Source organism: Lathyrus oleraceus, chromosome 7 (genome assembly GCF_024323335.1).
Source record: "Lathyrus oleraceus cultivar Zhongwan6 chromosome 7, CAAS_Psat_ZW6_1.0, whole genome shotgun sequence".
In the NCBI taxonomy this organism is placed as follows: domain Eukaryota; kingdom Viridiplantae; phylum Streptophyta; class Magnoliopsida; order Fabales; family Fabaceae; genus Lathyrus; species Lathyrus oleraceus.
Genome location: NC_066585.1, coordinates 444,508,604 through 444,527,937, shown reverse-complemented (window position 1 = coordinate 444,527,937; position 19,334 = coordinate 444,508,604). Strand labels below are relative to the sequence as shown.

The following is a 19,334-nucleotide window of genomic DNA, read 5'->3' as shown; positions in this document are numbered from 1 at the left end:
GCTTGTTCTTGAGATGGCAAGGAAGCAAGGTCTAGGAATTGAAGTTCAATGATCAACCAATGAAGTTGAAAATTGAACTTGAAAATTGAGAGAGAAAAGCAAAATTCCTTTTAATGGAGGTTAGGATTTTAGTTCTGCAGCAATTCAGGCGCCTTGAGGTTGTATTTTGAAGAGGAAGGAGGCTTCTATTTATAGCCAAGCATGATGCAAGCAATGAAATGCTCATGTGCATGTGAAGTTGGGGCCTCCATACATGGGCTTGTACAGGCGCATGGGAGGCCCAAGCAGGATTGGTTTTGCATGCGGATGATGAAACAAATGATTTTGGACGTGTACATGGTAAGGCAATGTGGTGTGCAAGCAATTTAATCATGTCATGCATAATTGAACACAAATCTTCTCCTCTTCGAAAATACCACTTTCCAAATTGAAACATAGCCATGTGGGTAATGGTTGGAAATGTCTTGACATGAGGAACAAATGTTATGTTGAACTAAAATCCATTTGGAGTTGGGAAATTTATGAAAACAGGCCATGAAGTTCAAGGTGCAAAACATGTGTATGAGAATTTTGCCAAAATGGACCAACTTCAAGCCCTTCTGTTTCAATGATGCAAGCCTCAAATGACAAAACCTTCAACATAAAAGTTGTATATATTTTCAAGATGATCAATTTGGACTTAAATTTTGCATCATTTTGAGTTTTTATGAGAAAGTTATGGGCACTTGAAGTTGGACTTTTTCAAGATTCAATGGCTTTGGTCCAAAGTGACCTATAATGTTTTGTATTAGAAAATGTGTTTATTTTAGGATTATGAAATTTTGTCCAACATAAGAAATGAAGTAAACATCTTAAAATTTCCAATGCGTTTAATCCCACCTCAAAATCTTGAAAAATGAAGGAGTTAGGTCCTTGGGAAGTTGACCCAAAATTAGGGTTTCAGTCAAAATGACCTATAATGTTTTGAAATGAACTATGACCTTCCAAGTTTCAAATGGATTTTTGATGAACATGAAAGTTGTTCATATGGTTCGTAAGAACATGTTTTCGCTTGGGGTCATCTTCATTTGACAAACACATAAAAAGGTAGGTCTCAGTGGATTTCAAAATAGTTAGATGAATTGACTGATCAACTTCTCAAGTCCAAACTTCAAATCTTAATGAATTGATGATTGAGGACACTCACATAAGCTCAAATATGCATAATATGATGAATTAAAGGACTTCCCGTGATTGTATTTGATCATGGGTTGAGGTTGCTTCATGAGCAAGGCACAATCAATGCACAGTTGAATTAGGGTTTCCTTGGGAAACAATCCTCAAGCCCTTTGGTTTATCTTGATAAAATTGAAAAATTGAGACACTTGGGAGGCCTATATGATGATTGAGAGCTTTGGGAACCATTGTCATGCTTGCTTTCACCTCAACTGGCCACTTCAATGGGCATAGGGGCCTCCTAGGAGCCTTGGATCACATGATTGCTCAAGTTATAAAACAAGAGATGTTAGTGACATATTTTTGTGCTTTTGGTTAGTAAAAAAAATAAGAAAAGCAATAATATACAATTCAAGCATGCTTGGTGGTCTCAAACCAACTCACACAAGTCCCAACCTAAAGGTTAAGGAGCCAAGATATTATGATCCTTGAGGCAAATGCAAAATGCAATGATATGATGGCATGAGGGATCTTAGGGTCAAAATTGGGGTCTTACAGTCTGCAAATGCAGGGAAATATCAGTTATAATATAAAAAGTATTGAACCCATAGAGACCAATGTCAACCTACCGTCATCTATTGATATTATATTTATCAACGACTATGAATGATTGTTTTGGTTTGCAAACGATAAGAAATAAGTTGCTTTGAAATTAATTACGAGACGAGTGACCAGAATGTGGCTCTCGTCAATTGTTGGCGTTCACAAATTTGGTAATTATAATTAATATGGGACAATATTTTCTTGTAGAAAAATAATTAATTTTTAAGTAATTGGTCTCTTTCACGTAGTCGGAACCGAATTTTAGCCTATAATCTAATTGCCCGCTTTTACATGTACAACGTGTTATAGTGCAAAAGTCTTTTTGAAAATAAATTTCTTTTAATTACTTGAAAAGTTTCTTAAGGTAGAAAAATTAATTTAAAGGTACTTGTTAGTTCTGTGTTTTTATGACTATTGGAAGGCACATATGGTGGCATTCCTAAAATCTATGGATAGCAAGACTTGAAAAGATGTCATCAAGGGTTAGGAACATCCTATTGTGAAGGACAAAGATGGGAAGACTACTACTGACTTGAAGCCTAAAGAGGATTGGTCTAAGGAAGAAGACGAAATGGTTCTTAGAAACTCCAAAGCTTTGAATGCTTTATTCAATGAAGTTGACAAAAACATATTCAGGTTAATAAACACATGTATTGTGGCCAAAGATGCATGGGAAATTCTCAGAATCACCCATGAAGGCACATCTAAAGTGGAGATGTCTAGACTTCAGCTTCTCACTACCAGATTTGAGAATCTAAAGATGAAAGATGATGAGAGTATTTATGATTTTCACATGAATGTTCTTGAAATTGTAAATTCATCTAGTGCCTTTGGAGAGAAGATGTCATATTATAAAAATTCTCAGGTCCCTACCTAAGAAATTTGATATGAAGGTCATAGCCATTGAAGAAGCCTGAGACATCGACAACATGAGAGTAGATTAACTTGTTGGGTTACTCCAAAATTTTGAATTGGGTATTAGTGAAAGATCTAAAAAGAAGAATAAGAGCATAACTTTTGTATCCAACACTGAAGATGAAGAGAACCTCTAGTGATTGTCATATGTTGTCAGATTTAGAGCTATCTCGCATGAGGTTAAAAGATTTATATATTTGTGTTTTACATGTTTTAGTTAGGTCTTTTTTTTCCTTCAAGATGATGGAATATTTATACTCATGTTGATCATAAATCTTAGACTTCCTTAGAAATAATAATGATTTAAGGAGTGGATAGTTTACCTTCTGATATTCATGGAATCTTATTCCTTAATTCAATCATAATTATAAGATGTTAGATCATTAATTATGATTTTTTTTCCAATGTGATGCTTAGTCCAATCATAGGAAAGATATACATAAAGGATCTATTGATGATTATTTGATCAATTCTATAGTTAAATAGAAATAGAATCTCATTTAAAAATTGAATCCTAAATAATTAGTGATATGTTTGAGATTGTCAAATCAATGGATTAGTTAATTTATCATACATGACCTTACTTTTGTTATTTTCCAATTATATCAACCTAAACTTAAATTACAAAATCCCCTTTTAGTTAATTCTAATTTTGCTTAGTTAACTCATAATTTAGTGAGAAAGCAAGAGGGGGGAAATGGTACTCCTAGTAAGAGAAATTTATAGGGGATGTCTAAGGGGATTGAGAAACACTTCTAAATATCATGTGTTTAAGTGATTTATATATTTAGAGTTGAAGAGGTTAAGAAACACTTGGATGAAAATAGAATTTGTTCTTAGGAATATTTAAGGCTAATTTCTTGTAATATTTTTGTAATAACATTTTAAGTATAGTGAAATTTAGAGTTACTCCCCTCTATAGTATATTGGTTTAATGAAATTAGGTAAATAATTTCTTTGTGTAATCTTCATTTAATCGTTATAACTTTCTTCTACATGTACATTAATTTTCTCTAAGGCCATTTATTTTGGTTACCTTTTTTCTTTGTCCCACACATAAAAAAGGTATACGTGTGGTTGAACCTTTAAATTTTACAACAAGTGGCACCCACCGAGGGAAAATGAGTTATGTTTACAAATAAGCACCGTGAGTTCTAAATTGGACATCTAGAACTTTTATGGAGACAAAGATTTAAACTGTGGAAGATAAAGATGAAAGCAATCTTAACTTAAAATAACGTGCATAAGCATTGTAGGATGAGACATTGATGTTCACACTCCTAGCACAATCAGGAAAAACCAAAATAATGGATAAGACTCTAAGTTCCAATATCTTGCACCTCAAAAATGGAGTTTTAAGGGATGTTTTTAGAGAGAAGACTAAGACTTTGATATGTGTCAAGTTGAATCATTGTATATAACTAATTTCCTGGCTCAAAAATTATGTCTGAAACAACAAGTATACTCGTTATAAATGGTAGAGAACAAATCCACTTGGGAGTAATTCATAGAATTTTACAATGTCATTTTCCTGGAGAATATTGAAGCGAAGATTGATGATGAGGACAAGAATCTAATATTATTAACTTTATTAGACAGATCCTTTGAGCATTCATATGATACTGTTATTTATTGTAAGGAAGATACTATCATCATGGATGAAATTAAAATAGTTACAATGTCCAAGGAGCTTAAATTATGAAATATTTGAAGGTCAATAATAATTGTGAAGACTTAGGTATCTTAAGATGGGGGGTAAGAGTGGAGGGAAGTCCAAATCCAAGGGTTTTGATAAGTCAAGGTTAAAATGTATTATTTTTCATAAAATTGGCCTCTTCATGATGGATATCCTAAGGGAGGGAAATTAAGCTTTTGTTCATATTGTAGTTGTCTCAGATTTGGATGGTTATGAGAGAGTTGTCGTACTAGTGGTGTCAAGTTTACATACTAAAAGTAGTTGTGTCAAGAACTCAAGATGTTCTTATTAGATGTTCCGAATGAAAGAATACCTTGATACTCTAGAGGTTAAAGTATGTGAAGTCATTCAACTCGGTGACAATAAGACTTGCAAAGTTCATGGTATTTATACAATCATACTTAATATATTTGATGATCGTGAGTTCCTTCTTCATAGTGTGAGGTGTGTTGATGATCTAGTCTATTGCACTAGACTTGAACATGGGGTGTTGAATTAGTTGTATGGTGCATGGACTATGGTTGAAGGGTTTAAAATGTATGAGTTATATATTTTAGATGGTTCCACTTTTGTATTGGTCATACATCATTAGCTATTGAAGACTATCATGGAAAAAAACAATTTGTGGGATTTGAGATCAGGGCATGTTATTGAGAGAAAATCTAACAAAGGTCTTGGATGTTATTTCAGAGTATTTTGATCAGTTTTGCAGGAAATAAATTATAAAGAGGCGTAGAATTGTTATTGGCATTTTTCTTAAAGTTGGGTTCCAAAGAGTTTACGGGGCAAGGCTTGTGATGAATTACCTTATATGATCGACATATGTCCATTTACAAGAAAAGAATTCAAGACACTTTTAGAGGTTTATAGTAGGAAACCAGTAGAGTACTCTAACTTAAAGGTCTTCAAAGCTTTTCTGTTTCATAAATCAATATATACCAACTTGATTCTAAGGATGTGACGTGTGCATTTTTTGGTTATTATGAAGGTTTAAAGGGTTACAGATAATGGAAGACGGAAATTAGAGGATCAAGATTTATCATTTTTATACATGTTACTTTTGATGAGACCCGTACGAGGAGGAAGAGTAAAGACCTAAAGGTTAAAGAATCCAAAACTCTAATGGAGAACACTCAGATTGAGGTGGAGGTTCATTATAGGAATACTAAATATAAAGAGGAAGGTAAGGCTCCTACTCCTAGCTCTACTGAGGAGAAGTTTACAATGACCCCTATTATCATTTGATTCATGATAGAATAAGGAAGGAAATTGCGTCATCACATATATATGTTTATGCTGAATTTAAGTTTTATACTTTGAATTTAAGTGAATGGTTATAAGACATGAAACTAAATACCTTTAAGGAGGAATTAAAATGAAAAGAGAGTCAAAAATGGTTAAACATGGTGATTGATTAAATGGTGAAAAATCATGAGTGAAGTCTCGTGAGACTACCTAAGAAACAAAGGGTGATTGAATGCAAGTTCCTAAATCAAGGTTCAAGTACTTCTTGGGCTTGATCAATTTTTTGGATAACAATTTAAGCTTTTCAAGGATCACCAAGATGGTTGATTTTAATTGACATCACCATTGATTTTGGGTCAAAATGGATAATTGTAGAAGTAAACCTCAAAATCTCGAGTCTTGAAGTATAAAAAAACATTTTTGTAAAGTCTATTTTTTTCGATGAGTCGTGGATCAACGAAGGAGCCACAAAATAGTTCTAAAGGGAGTTCTTCTTGCATAAAAATGGATTTTTATAAGCGAGAAATGGTCGATGAAATTTGTCAGGTCACAGGTTAGTCCGGTTGTAGATGAGTTCATTTGAGTCGTGTTTTGGGTCTGAATTTAATCTTTAGGGTTTTGAAGGTTATAAATTTGGATCTCTGTCACTTTTATTAGCATGAGAAATAAAAATTGAAGATATGGTCATCATAGTGAGAAAAACATAGAGAGATAATGGTGGATATTGTTAAGATTCGTTGTTCTAAGAATTTAACAGACCTTTGGAGAAATCTATGGGGATTGGGAAATACATCTAAATACCTTTAATTTGTTTGATTCATATATTTATAGTTGGAGATATTGGAAAACACTTAGGTTGAAAATACGGTTTGTTCTTGAGATCTTTGAAGGCTATTTTATCGCAACTCATTTGTATTCTCCTTTAACAACTTTTGAAGTATAATCAACTGGAGAGTTCCTCTCTATCCCATAGTAGGTCATTCTGATTGAACTGGGTAAACATATTATATGTGTACTCCTATTTTATCTGTTTCTTACTCAAGTGGTCGCTAACATTATTTTATGTGTACGTTAATTTTTCTTGAGGTCATTTATTTTGGTTGCCACTGCTCTTGGTCTCACACATCAAAAGTTGTGAGTGCATTGTCCTCTTATAAATGTCTTGAATGATGTCAAAACCAAGACACTTAGTATTTGCGTAATTTGGATCTTATCCTCTATGTCGAGATGTTCATTTTAATCTTAGAGTACTTAAAATCAGGTTAAAAACATTTTCACAAGTCAAATTTATGTTTTTATGTGAAAAACAAGGTTATATGTCAACACATCTAAGCCATAGGTCGACACATACTGAATGTTGTTCAAAAACAAAGTTGTTGTCTTCTATGTGTCGACACACAATGTCCTTAGGTCGACACATAACATGTTTAGATCGATCATGACAGTTTGTCATTACATTATTTTTATGAGTATTTGCGATGAATTCAATGAAATTCCAAGTTAAAGATGAGCTACATATGAAGAAGTATGAAGAAACAATGCAAACTCAAGAAATCGGGAAGAAATTATGAAGAAACGAGTATTTTTCAGCATAATTTACATCTTGACATACGTCCAGTAAATTGATCATATATAGAGTTCCCTAAATTTTTTTTCTAGTATGTGTAGAAGGACTATGACACATTGCTTGCAGAATTTTTAGTTCAAAATCCTCAGTATAATCCAATAGGTTCAAACTCGATTGGTCATCGTGTGGGTCTTTATTTTTAGAATTTAGTAATTAGCGGGAGAGGGCCTAACGATGTTTATTTGGTGTTGGATCTTTGGCAAAAAACTACAGACTAGGGAATAGAACATTAGTTGAAAGAGTTGCTGATGGGGAAGGAAAGTCACATCCACAACAATTGACACCCCGAATGATGAAAATAGTGCGACAATTGGCGTTAACTGAGGCGAGACGCGAGGCGACAGAACGTGAGGCGGCGATAAATGCCCGAATGGTGGAAGTGAAGAAGAGACAAATTGAGATGGAGAAAATAATGAGACAATTATTCTCACAACGAGGGAATCAAACAAATAATTCAATGGGGTGATGTGGATGATGATGATGACGTGGACGAAGTTATGGATGAGGATGCTGATATTGATTGATTTTTTTATTGTTATTTTACTTTAAAATAATAATTTTTGTAAAATATTTATAAATATTTTGAATTTAACCATTTTTAATTAAAACTTATTGAAATTATGGTATCAGATATGAGATGTTGAAGGTAATGTCACGACACTAATATCTGAACAACAACTAAAATATAAACAGGATAAAAACAAAGAAACAATTGAACAAGCGACACAAGCAATTGTTAGCCCAGTTCGGTGCAAACTCACCTACGTCTAGGGGCTACCAAGCCAGGAAGGAAATCCACTAAACAGAATTAGTTCAAAGACTCCCAGTAAACAACTTCAAGTTACAGTCTTTTCACCTAATCTCTACCCGTGTGACTTCTATCTAAGAATTCTTAGATATGAGACCCTACTCACTCCCCCTCAATCACAGTAGTGATATAAAAACAAATATTACAAAGAAAGAAGACACTCTTCAAGGACACATACTTGATCTTCCTTAAAAGTTTCAACCAAGTAAACAAACACTCATGCTTCAAAGCTTAGAGTGGACAAATTACAACATAAAAGTCAGTCCAATTCAAACATCAATAAGATGAATGAATGGCTCACACTACACAAGCTCACACAAGGATAAAACCCTAAAACTCTCTCTCTTTATCGTTCGTGTCTTGTGTGTTTAAACCAGGTTTTACATGGCCTTTAAATAAAAGCTTTTGAATGGGGTTGGGCAACATAAAACCCTAATTCTATTTTCCTTGCGTATCTTCTAAGAAACAACAGCTAATCATCCCTTATTGGAAAATAGAACAATCTTGTTTTAAATCAAATTACTCCTTGAATAGCACATTCAATCTCCACTAAGTTTTACCAAAATTGATGCCAACACAAATAACCAACAAACTCCCCATTTGGCAAATTTTGGCTAAAACATACAATAGATCATATGTTCATAAAAAAATCAATCAAAGTATCAGTTCAGCAGAAACTGAAGTAAACATACACACATTGCTAGCAAAAATAGCAACTAGTAAACACACATGCGTTTGTGCTCAGAACACAACACACCACCCCTTCAGCTAGTCCACACCAAGCACCAATCTGCTTCACACAGACAAAACACTTCCCCCTCCTCTCCCTCTTTGTATCAAACATCCAACATCATTTATAGCTATAGCTACTTCTCCCCCTTTTTAGCCAAAAGAGACTAAAGAGACAAAATAAATGTCTATTCACTCATAAACCAAAATTTCAAAAGTTAAGGGTTGCAAAACCAAGTACATATTCAGCTGTAAGCAAGCTGAGATACAAACCAACAAAACATGAATATAGCAAAACATAATAGCCAAAATCAAGAAAATCCATCAAAATAGCAACAAAAACCACCACATCAATAAACACCATCACATCACTAGGGACCAAAGTCAAAGGAGCTAATCAGGGGAGCTTGAGCTTGCAGCTTCATCAGCATCAAAAAAAAAATTGCCACTTATCTCATCATTATTTGCAGACCTCTCACTAGAGGTGTGGGCTTCAGCTTCCTTAGCATGTTCAATATTCTCACCTTCATCTTGCTCCAAGCTTGCAATCAGGGCTTCCAACGATTCTTTCCTAGCTGTTGCTACCCTTATCCCTTCACCCAGCTCTTTACAAGTCTCATTCAGCTCAGCAATAGTTCCAACTTTTGAGGTTGGCTTTTTCATAGCAGATGTCATGACAATGACTTCGACATGACTGCCTTCAAACGATTTATAATGCATTGACAAAGCAGGTTTTCTTCTACTTGGTAAGTCATTAGAACTCAGAATACCAGGGTGTTGATTCAGGATAATCCCACAAATCATAGAGGGAAAGGCAATAGGCAGCTTAACTGTATTAGTAGATGCATGCTTGATAATTTGTCAAAATTCATTTTGGTTCCAACAACAAAAATAAATCTTCCAAGGGTATTAGCAATTGTGGAAATGTGGTTGGTAGGCACCTAATTTGCAGCTCCTATTTTATACAATATTGCATACTTGACAGTCAACTTCCCAGCAGGAAGATGCTTTTTAATAGGCCATCCTTTCACCTGCCTTGCTGTAATTTTTCTACAGACCTCATTGTCTGTAGCTTCCAATTCACGTGCACCCTCAACTCTTCTTCCCAGAAAATTGTTAAAGACAGTGGGAGAGAATGTGATACACTTACCTGTCACAAACACTTTGCAAAATTCCTTGCTGTTCTTATCAGCAATATCCTCAGGAATGTTGACAATGAATTCCTTAACTAAACCCTCATAGCACTGAGAGAACCCAAACATAGTCTTCATTAACCCAACAGTCTTTATCAGTTCCATGACCTCCTTGACTTCAACATCATCCTTTCCTAACTCCCTTTCCACAACCACCCTTCTTTGAATCACAAATTTCCATTTGGCAGCTCCATCCTCAAGATGGAAAGAAATATTATCCAAATGCACAGCAACAACTTTCACATGGGACTTCTTCACAGGGGTCTTCTTCACAGGAGAGATGTCAGGGACATCTTCCTCGACATCCTCTTCATACTCAGAAACTTCTCTAACCATCCTCTTCTTCACTTCAACCTTGCTCCAAGATTTTGAAGGACCAACACCAGCAACCTTCTTAGTTGTTCTAGCTGACATCAGTTCAGCCACAAATCTTCCTTTTCTGTTCTTCATACGCTTAGCCACACTTGACTTTAAGTGATGAAGTAAGTTATCCTCTTGATCATCAGACCTATCGTCCTCTAGGTCAATCGCATCGTTTGCAACATCATGCTTCTCAGAATGGGAAGCATTGGCAGTTTTAGATGCCACAAATTTTCCTTTACCAGACACAGTTTGCCCTAGGGAGCACAAACCTTTAGCAGCCATGTCCTTCTCAGAACTGGAGGAATCATCATTCTTCTCACTATGTTGTTCAACCTCAGGAGAGAGGTACATTTTAAATAGGGGAGTAGAGACTCCCTTCACATAATGTCCTTCATTAAGGATTCTAGTGACTAGGTTTCTTATGACACGATCAGTGTGGTGTATATCTTCCTTAGAACTAGTGGCATGAGTTGAGTTAGAAGGGATACTAGAGATGTTACCTTGATTGGGGCATGCAGAAGTTGATGCATCCATGGGATGGTTCAAATCAAGGGCCTCGCAGGGAATGACTGATAGAGGAACCACATCCAGAATCTCATCATCGTGAAAGTCCATGGAAGGAGCGCTAACCTTTTGAGTGGACTTAGTAGTTTTTGAAGCAGAAGTAGTTTGATGTTGTGACATTTTGACGTTTATGTGGAAAAGTTGCGGTTGCCCTATCAGAGGAGTGTGAGGAAGAAGCAGGAAGTTGGAAGAGTTGGAGTAGGTAGTGAGGTTGTGGGGGTTACGTGTGAAAAGGTAATAGATGGTATTTCCAAAACTAGGTGATGATTTACCATAATGGGGGCGCTTTATTTTAGCCACATAGACACTACTTTTCTTACTTTTCCCACTCCATATTAATTGCTACAAGTCTTCATAAATGCAAAGCCCTAATTTTCCTCTCAGGACTTCAAACTGATTTGCATCCAATGCCTTTGTAAAAATATCAGCTAACTGCATCTCAGTAGCAACATGCTCTAAGGCTACAATCTTATCCTCCACGAGTTCTCTAATAAAATGGTGACGGAGATCAATATGTTTTGTCCTGCTGTGCTGAATAGGATTCTTAGAAATGTTTATATCACCCAGGTTGTCACAGTACAATGTCATGATATCTTGCGTGACATTGTATTCAGTTAGCATTTGTTTCATCCACACCAGTTGAGAACAACTACTTCCAGCTACCATGTATTCAGCTTCAGCAGTAGACAGAGACACACAATTTTGCTTCTTACTAAACCATGATATTAAATTGTTCCCCAAGAAGAAGCATCCCTCTGATGTGCTTTTCCTATCATCAGCACTTCCAGCCCAATCAACATCACAATATCCAAACAACACGGATTCAGATCCATGAGTGTATAGTATCCCATAGTTACTAGTGCCATTGACATATTTCAGGATCCTTTTCACTTGGTTTATGTGGCTCACCTTTGGTTCAGCTTGATATCTAGCACATACACCTACAACAAAAGCAATGTCAGGTCTGCTTGCTGTGAGATATAGCAGACTCCCTATCATGCTTCTGTAGAGACTTTGATCCATACTGACACCATTTTCATCTTTAGACACTTTCAGATGAGTAGGAGCAGATGTCCTCTTGTGGCTTGCATTCTCCATGCCAAACTTCTTAACAATATTTTTGGCATATTTACTTTGAGATAGAAAGATAGAATCTTCCATCTGCTTGACTCGCAGGCCAAGAAAATAGGTTAGTTCTCCAACAAGGCCCATTTCAAATTCAGACTGCATTTGCTCAACAAAATGTTGAACCATCTTACTTGACATTCCACCAAACACAATATCATCCACATATATCTGAGCCACCATGAGCTTTCCTCCTTCATCTTTGACAAATCAAGTCTTATCAATGCCTCCCTTCTTGTATCCATTGTCAATTAAAAACATTGTGAGTCTCTCATACCAAGCTCTAGGAGCTTGTTTCAACCCATAGAGAGCTTTCCTCAACTTATACACATGCTTTGTGTTGGTTCTTGTGTTGGCAGCAATTTTGGTAAAACCTAGAGTGTTCACGAGTTGTCACATGTGTTATCTTGACATAAGATAACTTGTACCTGCTGGATGTTTAAAATGTGATTATGCAGGACTTTTACTGAGATGTCAGACCCGATGTCATGACATCTGTATACAGAACATTCAGTCTGAATGTTATGTATTATGTGATTGCGTTTTTAATGCCAATCTGTGTATGATTGATGAGATGATTGAACACGCTATCAATCAATAATTACAACGAGATTAACTTATTTTCCAAAGAGATCTAATCAACTGTCATGAGAAGATATGAATGGAAAATAGTTTTAGGGTTTTATGATGTCCAAGCCCAGCCAAATGCTTCTATAAAAAGGACATGGAAAACCTGATTTTATACACAAGAAATAACGAACGAAATATTGAGAGAGAATAAGGGTTTTAGTCTTGTGTGGTCGTGTGAACTATAAGCCATTCAATACATCCATAGATGATTGAATTGGTCTGATTTTTGAGTTGTAATTTGCCACTCTAAGCTTTTAAGCATGAGTGTGTGTTTACTTGATTGAAGCTTTAAGTAAGATCAAGTATGTGTCTTTGAAGAGTGTCTTCTTTTCATTGTAATTCTTGTTTTATATCACTGCTGTGATTGAGGGGGAGTGAGTAGGATCTCATATCTAAGAGTTCTTAGGTAGAAGTCACATGGGTAGAGATTAGGTGAAAAGACTATAACTTGAAGTTGTTTACTGAGAGTCTTTGAACTGATTCTATTTAGTGGATTTCCTTCCTAGCTTGGTAGCCCCCAACGTAGGTGAGTTTGCACCGAACTGGGTTAACAGTTGCGTGTGTTTCTTGTATTACTGTTCTTTATCTTTTATCCTGCTTGTATTGTTCAGATATTAGTGCCGTGACATTACCTTCGACGTCTCATATCTGATACCAGAATTTCACTTTGGAAGATTTGGGTCTGTGAACCCCTTAGGTTGTTCAACATACACTTCCTCATTTAAGTAGCCATTTAAGAAGGCACTTTTCACATCCATTTGGAACAGTTTAAACTTCAGAATACATGCCACTCCTAGAAATAATCTAATGGACTCCAGGCGAGCTACAGGAGCAAATGTTTCATCAATGTCAACTCCTTCAACTTGAGTGTATCCTTGTGCTACCAATCTTGCTTTATTTTTAGTAACCACACCTTTTTCATCAGATTTATTCTTGTAAACCCACTTTGTACCAATAACATTTTTTCCTTCAGGTCTTGGAACCAATTCCAACACTTCATTTCTCTTGAATTGGCCTAACTCTTCCTGCATGGCATTGATCCAGAATTCATCAGTTAAGGATTCTTTGACATTATTAGGCTCAATCTTGGACAAAAACAAGGTCTGTGAGATCATTTCCCTGGATCTAGTGGTGACCCCTTTATTTGGGTCTCCTATAATGAGATCTTTAGGATGATCCTTCTGAATTATGATAGAGGGTCCCTTATTAACTTTATCAGCTTCAGGTTCAGCTTGAGTGGACTCACTCTCATTACTTTTGTCCAGGAAATCAGCTGGGACATCATTCAGAAATGTTTCAACATCGTCTGTGACATCAGTCTCTTGATCATCAACAACAACATTGATAGATTCCATCATAACTTTTGTTCTGGAATTAAAAACTCTAAAGGCTCTGCTGTTTGTTGAGTAGCCCATAAATATTCCTTCATCACTCTTGGGGTCTATTTTCCTTCTTTGTTCACGATCAGCCAGGATATAACATTTACTACCAAACACATGGAAGTATTTGAAAGTAGGTCTTCTTCCCTTCCAGACTTCATATAAAGTGGTTGGGGTCCCTTTCCTCAAGGTTACTCTGTTGTGAACATAACAGGCCGTGTTCATGGCTTCGACCCAGAAGTGGTAAGGCAACTTCTTAGCATGAATCATAGCTCTAGCAGATTCTTGGAGAGTTCTATTCTTCCTTTCCACCATACCATTTTGCTGAGGGGTAATGGGAGAAGAGAAGTCATGTCCAATTCCTTCAGATGAACAGAATTCAGCAAATTTACTGTTCTCAAATTCTTTCCCATGATCACTTCTGATTCTGATAACATGACTCTCTCTCTCTCTCTCTTTGAAGTCTTTGGCAAAGATCTTTGAACACATCAAACACATCATTTTTTCCCTTATAAAATTCACCCAGGTATATCTAGAGAAGTCGTCCACTACAACATAAGCATACCTTTTCCCACCAAGACTTTCCACCTGCATAGGTCCCATTAAGTTCATGTGGAGAAGTTCCAACACTCTAGATGTGGTGTCATGTTTGATCTTCTGATGTGACATCTTTGTCTGCTTTCCAATCTGACATTCACCAGAAACTCTTCCTTCATCAATCTTTAATTTTGGGATTCCTCTGACAGCTTCAACAAATATAATCCTCTTCATTCCTTTAAGATGCAAATGACCCAGTTTTTGATGCCATAATTTCACTTCTTCTTCTTTAGCTAGAGCACACATTGATGAATATCTAGTTTCTTGAGAATTCCACATATAATAGTTGTCCTTAGACCTGACTCCTTTCATGATCACCTCATTTTTGCATTAGTAGTCAAGCATTCACTTTTTGTGAAGTTCACATTTAGACCTTGGTCGCATAGTTGACCGATACTGATCAGGTTTGCAGTCAATCCTTTAACAAGCAGCACGTTATCAAGGTGTCGCAACGCGAAAAACAACCGGCGGAAAAAAAACTGTTTACAGAGCCGCCACTGACGCTATTCATCCTATGGCAGAAAGGAAGCGCAGGACTAACCTAAGAAAGGGAAAAGGAACGGTCTTACGACTAGAGATTGCAAGGTACGAGAGTCGGTTACGCAAGGGGAAGGTATTAGCACCCCTCACGTCCGCCGTACTCGACGGGATCCATGCTCAAAAGATAGCTCAAAGAATAGGATAAGGTTGCTAATAAAAACTGCTCAAAGAAATTGCACAAATTGGAATAAACAGGTGAAAGAAGACGAAGGAAGGGGACTCGGCAGGATATCGCATCCTGGGCCTACGTAGTTTGTCAGAAACAAACATCAGAGTCAACGTAGTTCGGGGAATGGGAAACATGCTCGCTAGGACCTCGCATCCTATGCCTACGTATCTTCTCTATCCGGAGGAAGAATCAGAGCACTCGTAGCTCGGCTAATGCACGCCGAAACAAAACACCAAAAAGAGACGCTGAGACGTCAAAAGAAACACTCAACAGGAAACGGAATGCCAATCCATGGACTTACACCCAACTTCTGACAACAAAAAGGAAACAGAATGCCAAATCATGGACTTACATCCGACTCCAAACAAAAGCACACGCTAACCAGCGAACACCAAAGAAAAAGGTTATCAGATTGACAAACTAATAGGGAGTCTGGAACTCGAGCCTAATAGTTGTCACACAAACACAAAGAGACGCTGAGACGTCAAAAGAAACAAAAAGGTTGCCCGGAGAGATCTCGCTCGATCTCCTGCCTACGTATCTCATCTGGTATGAGAATCAGGGCGACGTAGTTCCCCATAACAGAGGAGAAACTCTCTCCTAACCAGAGACCAGGGAAACAACAGACTAATAGGGAGACTAACTCGAGCCTAATAGTTGTCATGCAAACAATAATCCCCAAGTTAAGGTCTCTAATCAGAACCTAACTCACACAGGAAGCAAGTCAGCTCAAAAACATCAACACCAGTGAACAAGTATCACACACTATATCCACACAAGAGGCCCAAACAATGGGTAGGCTTTAGTCAAGAGGGGTCATATCAACCTCGACAAACAAACCAAACTGTAAGGGTAAACAGAAGCTCTTAACCACTAACATTGAGAGTTAGGGTGAGCATATCAAAATGGTAAGGAGGATGAGACCTCATGCTCTTAACCCTGGTCTGGGTGAGCTCATGACAATGAAAGCGTGGGGATCCAGAAAGAGGGACCCTATTCCACTTGACTGACTCTATACAGAGATCTTGGGTACATGTTCTAGAGCATCAGCACGTAGTGCGAGCATAAAGAACGACTCACTGAATAACAGGGGATTGATTGCTAATCCCTTCTATCTGTCAATTGCCTCTTCACTTAGGAGGACTTATCAAGTAACATGCCTCATTTAGAGATCTTTGGCACAAATGTAAACAATCACAAACAGAGCCTCTTAAGGAGGACTTCAGCCAAAATGCCTGCCAAAAAGGTGACAGGACTTCCAGACTACATGGAGTAAGAAGGCTAAACTACCTCAGTGGTGTATCAACCATAATCCAAAGCTTAAGCAAAAGCAAAGCTAGCAAGCAACTAATGTACCTGTACAAAAACTACACAGTTAATATCTCAATCAGAAAACCAACAGACAAACAGTGGAACTTTCCAATATTTTACAACTCAATGCAAGGCACAAATGCAAGCACTCAAATAAGTTCATCACATCAATTGACCTACAAAACAACACTAGTTAGTGCTCAAAGGTATTTGCATCTCACAAGATGAGACCAAACCCAAACATCAATGCTAAATGTCCAAACCTGAAACACAAAGCACAATTAGTTTATGTACAAAACACTAGTACAAAGACTAGGTACAAAATCAAGTCAAATGATCAAAACAGAAGTCAATCTTTTGCATATTGCTCATTCAAACAATCAATAAAATGTCCTCAAAAGGACCAAGATCAAATCACAAGGCAAGTAGCTCAAATGATCCATGTAAAGCAAAGACAAGACAATGTGCATAAATTGGACATCCAAATTAGAAAATCCAAATCAAAACGGAAATGCATCTAATGGCCTTGAGATTTTTTATGCAAGCTACTCATGTCATGAATAAGCAATGTGCAAATAATTAGATCCGGAAAAGCTCAAATGATAGGTGAACAAAAATGCACAAATGCTACATCCAAAATGTGACACAAATTGTCACAACATATCTTCATGTGTCCAAAACAGTGACAGCTTATGATAAAAATCCCAAACCAAAGCTCAAAAATCATATCACATGTGAGGATCAAGCACACCAAATTTCAGATCAATTGGATAAACGATGAGCATTTCACAAAGCATTTATCATGACATATAAAGTTAGCACATGGTTCAAATAAAAAATTCCAAATTAAAAATCCAGAATCAAACAATTCATGAAATAAATGCTTTAAAAAACTAGAGATCAAAACAAAAATGTGAAAAAAAATTGGGATTAATTTGAAGCATTTTTCCATATTTTATGATTTTTTAAAGTTGAAGAAATAAAATGAAATAATAAAAGAAATATGGAGGGAAAAGAAAATTTGAATAAAATTCAACATGTGCACCACCAGGAATCGAACTCATGCACAAAGGAACGAAAATTCAAACTTAATTCAGAAAATGCCATGGCCAGGTATCGAACTCACGCACGCCAGGTTCCAAGAGCGCTCAAAGTGAAACGCTGCGTTTCACTTAAGTGACATGGCGCACACATCATCAGTCAATGCCACACAAGCGAGGTCAACCAAACGCAGGCCAATGGTACGGACATGTTAGCGCATCATCAGCATCTAACTCAGTTAAATGAAACGCCGCGTTTCATTTGCTGATTCAACATGCACACACAGCAATTCAAACATAACGTGGCACGGGCAAACAAAATAGGACCAATGGAAAAGCCAAGCCAGCACGCACGTGGACGCCACAGTGGACTAAAACCCTAACGTGTCAGACGGCGGCGCCGGTCGTCTTCTCCGACCAACCAGGCGGTGGCGCCGCCGTGCAAAAGTGCAGAATCCGGCAAGGCTTATACCAATCGAAAGATCTTTCCACGTACATCTCAAATATCATATTCAAATCACCTAATTCTTCCTAACTTTTCCAGATCGAGCAAGAACATATTTGACATCAAAACTTTAATTCATCACCACATGCTCATTTCTCATCCATTTTCAAATATAAACATATTAGCATGATCACCTAAGTGAGATCTACACAATTATCACAAGAAATTGGCAAAAAAGAGAGGTCGAATTCAACCTACTTGGAAATGGCAGTTGATGAATTCGTGTCCTTAGGCTCTCACAATCTCCAGATCTTCTTCCTTAACCTTGCCTTGAAGCTTTAAGCATAAATCACCACTTGAAACCACCTAGATCTAGCTGAATTTCAAAAATCCATTAACATGTTCATGTGCTTGAATGGCTCGAATTCCAGTTCAATTGTCCAATCCAATGGTTGATTCTTGTTCAATGGAGCATGCTGAACATGGTTATGCAAGAATATTGAAGAATTATGTGAAAAAATTGAAAATCAAAGTGAGAGAATTTTGGAGGGAAAATGAGATTTTGGATCTGAAAAGTAAGTTCTGAGAAAAAACAGTTAGGGTTTGGCTTTTATATGAGGTATTAATCACAATGCTAATCCACTTAGGCCTTGGTTAATCATGATTAGTGGATTTTGAAGTAAAATGCAAAAATGCAAAAATGAGCTTGCATGGTCATATAGCACGTGAACAGTACCATGTTATGCTTCAAATTCACTTAATACCAACTAATAAACAAGATTTGAATGGTATTTGGCTTGCATGATCATCCAAATTTGAATTATTAAATTTCCCTCCAAAATGCACATGTATGAACAAGTGATTATGTGAGCTTCTTCCATGCATGGCAAGGGTTGATTTGGAATCTTTTGGTCATGACAAGCATTTTGCAAAAAGAGTGGACCAATTTGGAGTTTTGAATCAAAAGTTATGCCATGTTGAACTTCCATGCATACTTTGTGATAATTTGGCCATAACTTCCCAACCAATCATCAGATGATCATGAAATTGGACTTTTTGAAAAGGGGAGAGAAAGATCTTCAAATTTCATGTTCACCAAAAATCCATTTGAAGCTTATTTGATTTTGAAAAGTCAAATTGAATGTGAACCAAAAACTTGCCATTTTTGGAAACTTGAAATTACAGGTCACTTTCCATTTT

General features: G+C 36.7%; 1 protein-coding gene across 1 annotated transcript in view; it reads right to left on the bottom strand.

Moving 5' to 3' along the window:
• LOC127104267 (uncharacterized) overlaps window positions 1-10,685 on the bottom strand; it is a 33,917-nt gene extending 23,232 nt beyond the window's left edge. The window contains exons 1-2 of the mRNA XM_051041457.1: window positions 9,929-10,685; window positions 9,341-9,608 (exon numbers count right to left, since the gene is read on the bottom strand). Coding sequence (XP_050897414.1) covers window positions 9,341-9,608; window positions 9,929-10,685 — 1,025 coding nt within the window. The remainder of the gene's footprint in view (window positions 1-9,340; window positions 9,609-9,928) is intronic.
• Between the last annotated feature and the right edge of the window lie 8,649 nt (window positions 10,686-19,334).